Source organism: Teleopsis dalmanni, chromosome 2 (genome assembly GCF_002237135.1).
Source record: "Teleopsis dalmanni isolate 2A chromosome 2, ASM223713v2, whole genome shotgun sequence".
Lineage (NCBI taxonomy): Eukaryota > Metazoa > Arthropoda > Insecta > Diptera > Diopsidae > Teleopsis > Teleopsis dalmanni.
This window is the reverse complement of record NC_051847.1, coordinates 187249812-187255011: the sequence shown is the minus strand read 5'-3', so window position 1 is coordinate 187255011 and position 5200 is coordinate 187249812. Positions and strand designations below refer to the sequence as shown.

At 26.1% G+C, this 5200-nt stretch overlaps 1 protein-coding gene across 1 annotated transcript; it reads right to left on the bottom strand.

Annotated features, from left to right (window-relative positions):
- Positions 1–4199: 4199 nt before the first annotated feature.
- LOC119676385 lies at positions 4200–4815 on the bottom strand. Its single transcript, XM_038087622.1, has 2 exons — positions 4727–4815; positions 4200–4634 (listed from the first exon to the last, which is right to left on the bottom strand). Exons 1-2 carry the CDS (start codon positions 4745–4747, stop codon positions 4200–4202), a joined length of 456 nt encoding a protein of 151 aa, XP_037943550.1. The 5' UTR covers positions 4748–4815.
- Between the last annotated feature and the right edge of the window lie 385 nt (positions 4816–5200).

Below are 5200 nucleotides of genomic sequence, written 5' to 3'. Positions count from 1 at the left end.
ACGATATAAAAAGAATATGTAAGTACTTAGAAAACTTTCGGAAATAAAATTTATTAAAGAATTATTTCCTGCTACTTGAAGAAATTGACACGAGTTCTGAAAGATTAACTAATGGGATTTTTTTTTAAATTTATTCATTTAGTGATATTTGCATATTTAGAGACGTCAGAAATAATTACAGATGTTCAGTGGCGTAACTACATTTTTTAGGCCTATAAGCATATTCTAACTAAGGGGCCCCTACTAACATTTTTCTATACCCTTTACACGAAAAAGTGTAAAAAGGGTATATAAGGTTTGTCAAGGTTTTTGTAACGCCGGAAACGTCGGAAATACCATAATGTTTATATCAGTATAGTATATATATACTTTTTCAGTTCAAACTACTTTCTCAGCTTTTGAACTCTTTCAATAAAAATTTACACACATACTTTTCGGAAGAGAACCCTCTTCACCATTTAATTTAATTGAAATTGGACTACTATTTCTTATGGCCGCCATATAAACTTAACAATCGGATATGAAATTTCTCCGTTTTTAATAAAGGTATTCGAATGAAATTTGGTATATACTGTTCTTATATTTGCATTATATTCAAATGGGTTTAAATCTAGATATAGCTTCCATATAAACTCACGATTCAGACACATAATTTTCTTAAAAAAAAGTTTTTATTTTATAAATAGCTATAACATTTTATTTGAAGTACATGTATATTATGTACTTTAAATTTAAAATTTAAGTATCTTTTATAAAATGCAATATGGAGTAGGTGCAATATAGAGTTATTCCAACAAAAAACGTTTCGTCCCACTTTTGAGAATTTATTAAAAATAAATACAATGAATACATAAATTTATAATGGGGCCCCTAAATTCGGGGGCCCGAAAGCGTTGCTTCCAGTCGCTTCCCTGTAGTTACGCCACTGCAGATGTTGGAAATTGATGAGAAAGAGCTACTTTATTGTTTCGAAAATATTTCTTTTTTATTAAGTAATTGTTTTAAATCAAACACGTATCATTAATATTATAAAAAGAATCTGAAGAAAATAAGTATTGAATAATAGTGTGCAATTAATAAAGAATATTAATTGTGATTACAAAAATTTTACATTAGTTGAGTGTGATTTTATGAATTATAAAAAATTGCATAATAATTTTTAATATGAATCAATAAAATTTATTTTACAAACTTTAGCTAGATTAACTGTTTTCTTTAAGAGTTTAAAATATTTATTGCACAATTGAAATAAATCACTAATTGCTGGTTTCTGATTTATAATTAAGGTAATCTTAAAGTTTATTTCTATTTTGCTGCATAAAACTTTTATGGTAGCTATATACAATGTGAACATAATATTTAAATTTTTAATATTAAAAAATATTTTAATTTTAATATTTAAAAACTAATTACAATATTAATTGCTATTTAATGTTTAGTGACTAATTTTTATGAATATTTGTCGATCTACACGATTAAAAAGACAATTTAGGTATATTGTAATGTGTGTTTAATGACTTGAGTCTCATATTTGATCCACTGTTTATATATAATATTTTAGAAGTTTATTTTATAAAACTATATATGGTAGCTATAAAATAATATCGTAGGTAATAACATGTACCAAAGAAAGATATAAATAAAATAAATTAATTTGTATCCAATTTTCTTATGGGCTATTATTTCAGTTTTATTGTCATTTAAAAAAAAACTCGTAGTTTCCATATAATCATAAAATTTAATTTAAATTTATGTACTATTTACAACAACTATAATATATATAAATACAAATATAAAAAAAAAAATAAAATAAATATAATAAAATATATATAAATGCTATGAATTAATATAGCATTTGTATTAATTTATTGTAAATTAATTTTGGTCTTAAAGACTTTAAAGGAGATTATGTTTTAAATAAATAATTTTTTTTTTTCTGACACCATTTATTTATTGTACATTTTTATACTATAAGAAAAACAATAAGTATTTCATACTTAATACTAACATTAATTTTATTATTATCAAGCCTTGAGCGGCGTCATACGATTTCACGATTTCCATTGTCTTATCAATTGTCACTGACGCTATTGTGGGTGTTTCTACTGGACCCTGCGTTAATGTTAATTTCGTGTAATGTAGATCTTCTCCAAGTTATTTTCGAAAGGCCTCTTCATCTGTTGCTTTGTGTAGGTGAATAATAGATAATTTTTCCAATAATTACTAACAAAACTGACTAAGAAAGGGGTAAATATTACTTTTTTTGGTTGTTTAAATCTAATTAATGAATGGACGATAAATTATTTTTAAATAAAAAATACTAGATATAAGTGAAAGATTTCTAGCTGAGGGATTAATGTATTTAAGAACATTTCTTTTGCAATATACATATATATCGACAATGAAAGAAGTACCATTTTATCGTTCTATATTATAAGATGTTTTATATTAACTACTGTGGAAGCTACGTTCCAGTTCAACATTCAATCATTAATAGCTTTATTTTTATACTAATCATTTACCTTTAAATTTTAGTGCTGCGATTTTTTATTTAAGCGCTACATAAAAGTACTACAATTTTTGTGTTGCAGTTTACAGAGAATAAAGCAGAAATAGTAAATGTTAATAGTATTACAGTAAAAATTGATGTGGACGAAAAGCATTGTTGTAGTACTTAACTAAGAATCTAACCTGGTCTTACAAATGCAAAAGCTTTAAATATGTATTGAATCACTAAGCTTTTTTAAGTCATGACTAGTACAGTGGGGTTCCTAGAACATTGTTGGTTCCATCTCAGTGTCTTAGTCAGTCTAATTTACATTTCTAAATTTCTTCTGTTGCTCTAGTTTGGATAATCGGAAAATACAGAAAAACCAAAAATTGGATATTCTTTAAGTTCATAAGATGTACAATATTAGTCGTAAACAATTATTTATAAAAGTCTGACTGTATTGCGTGTTATTCTTCCATGTTAAAACGCTCCCATAGAATAACTGCTCTTAAGTTTGTATTGAATATGTGCAATATTGTAATAGTTTGCATGTGGATTCAGTGCATGTCTTTTTAAGTTGTCGTAACCTCTTCTTGCTATATTGATTCTGACAATAACACCTTTTTATTCAACAACTCTATTTAATGCTTTCGTGATATGTTATTGTTTATGGATATTAGAGTTCCTCCATATCTTATTGCATGAAAGTCGAATCTCAAACTCATTTCGCTTATCCTGGTCTTAATTTTACTTTACTAATTTTTTTGACGATCTGCAAACAATTTACGTATAATGAATTTATGTTAGGCTACTTCGAAGTTTGAAACAATTATGGCAAAGTTCACATCATTAGCATAATCCAAATCATCTAGTTTGCGATATATGTCCTTTAGAAACCATATAATTAGACCTAACGTTGTCGAAATGGTGTGCCCGACTCCTTTACATTAATGTGCATCAATATGCAGTATATGGACTAAAATACTCTCTCTTCATCGTGACTTCTGATGGTGCTTCCGTTATTTGGCATCTTTATAGTACCATAGATTTGAAGCAGAATGCTTCGGAGAGTTGTTCAGTATATTTAAAGCGGCATGAAGCATCACTAATAACAAAATTTAATAAAAAACGCTATGGAATATTTGAAGCTTCAATATTTTTTGTAAGAACTACTACACCAAAACTTTCTTCACAAAAAACTCTTCCATCTGCACTAAAAACATAGACGATTTGGGTATTATTTTTTTAAGTGTAGATATTCTTCTTCTGTGTGGTTATGAATGGCAAAGGCGTTTACTAAGAAAATGATTTTGATCATTTTTATAATTTAAAAATATTTTTATATATTCATAAAATAGACGTATTGTTTGTAACAGGTTTGGATGTGATTAATTGTTGAATTTTTTAATGTGTGAACTTCGAAACTTGTTTTAAAAAAGCGATCTTTTTAATTTAGAAATACGTCAGTTAAACATTTAGTACTAATATTAAAGTAAAAATAAATTTAAATTTGTATTAATAATTTAAATTACTCGATTTGGATACAATTAGAGAAATATTTAGTATTTTAAATGATAAATATATATATATAAGTTTTTAAATCTATTTTCATTAAAATTCTTTAGATACCATAATATTTCATTTTTAGATTATTTTTTATAAATTATTAAGTAAAATACATATATTATTATTAAAATAAAATATACATTTATTGACAACAAATTTGATTATTGGTTATTTCATTGTATATTGTCAATTTGCTGACATCAATATTATCTGGTAAAGTGTAATTTGATTGGAAATAACTCTTGTCAGCTTCGATTTCTTTATGTGCATATAATCTGCGTAATGATGGACGATTATGTTTTCTTTTCAATAATGCTGCATCGATTGCTTTGGACTCCTTCTCATGACATGAATCTAATGAATTTTTATATTTGCGGTGCAATTTAAAATTATTAATACGATGTTTCGCTTTGTGTTCAGAGCCAAGTTCCTGATGCTCAAATGTATCATCAATGCCAGGTAAGTTAAAGGGTATGAGTGGCTTTTCGTAGAAATATCCCTGAAATGTATTAACTTCAGAATTCACATTTTGTTCGATATCTGCATACGTTCTGTTGATGGCAGCGATGTATAAACACTAATTAACATAAATTTTTTTTCAACATTAATTATACAACATTAATTATATTAATTATATAACAACATTAATATGTAATATAAATTATTTACCAAAAATATAAATAACTTCATTCTGTACTACTTGAATTTTGTCTAACAATTCGCGTGTTTTCAATCCCAGTTCTTTTCTGTGACTGAATGGTTCTATACGTAACATAATTTTTAGGTGATTTACAAAATTGGAAGTGATAATTATTTTAATACAACAATAAAAGACCCATAAAAGTATGAATTCGAATCACAACTAGTATTTTGTGTACACTGTATAACAAAATTTACTCGCTAAGAAACTTAAACTGACGATAGATTTTTTCACATGTGGTAAAGCCATTTGAAATATGGTTAGTATCAAAATTTTTATCTAAAGCTGTAAAGATGTATAGATATATAAAATCAAACTTTCATTAAAACGTACAGAACACCTACAGTCTCTTTAACTTTATCTGATTCTACTAATATTCCATACGGGTATATCACCCGCATGGAATATTAGTTTCCTTAATATGAATTTATTAATATTTATTT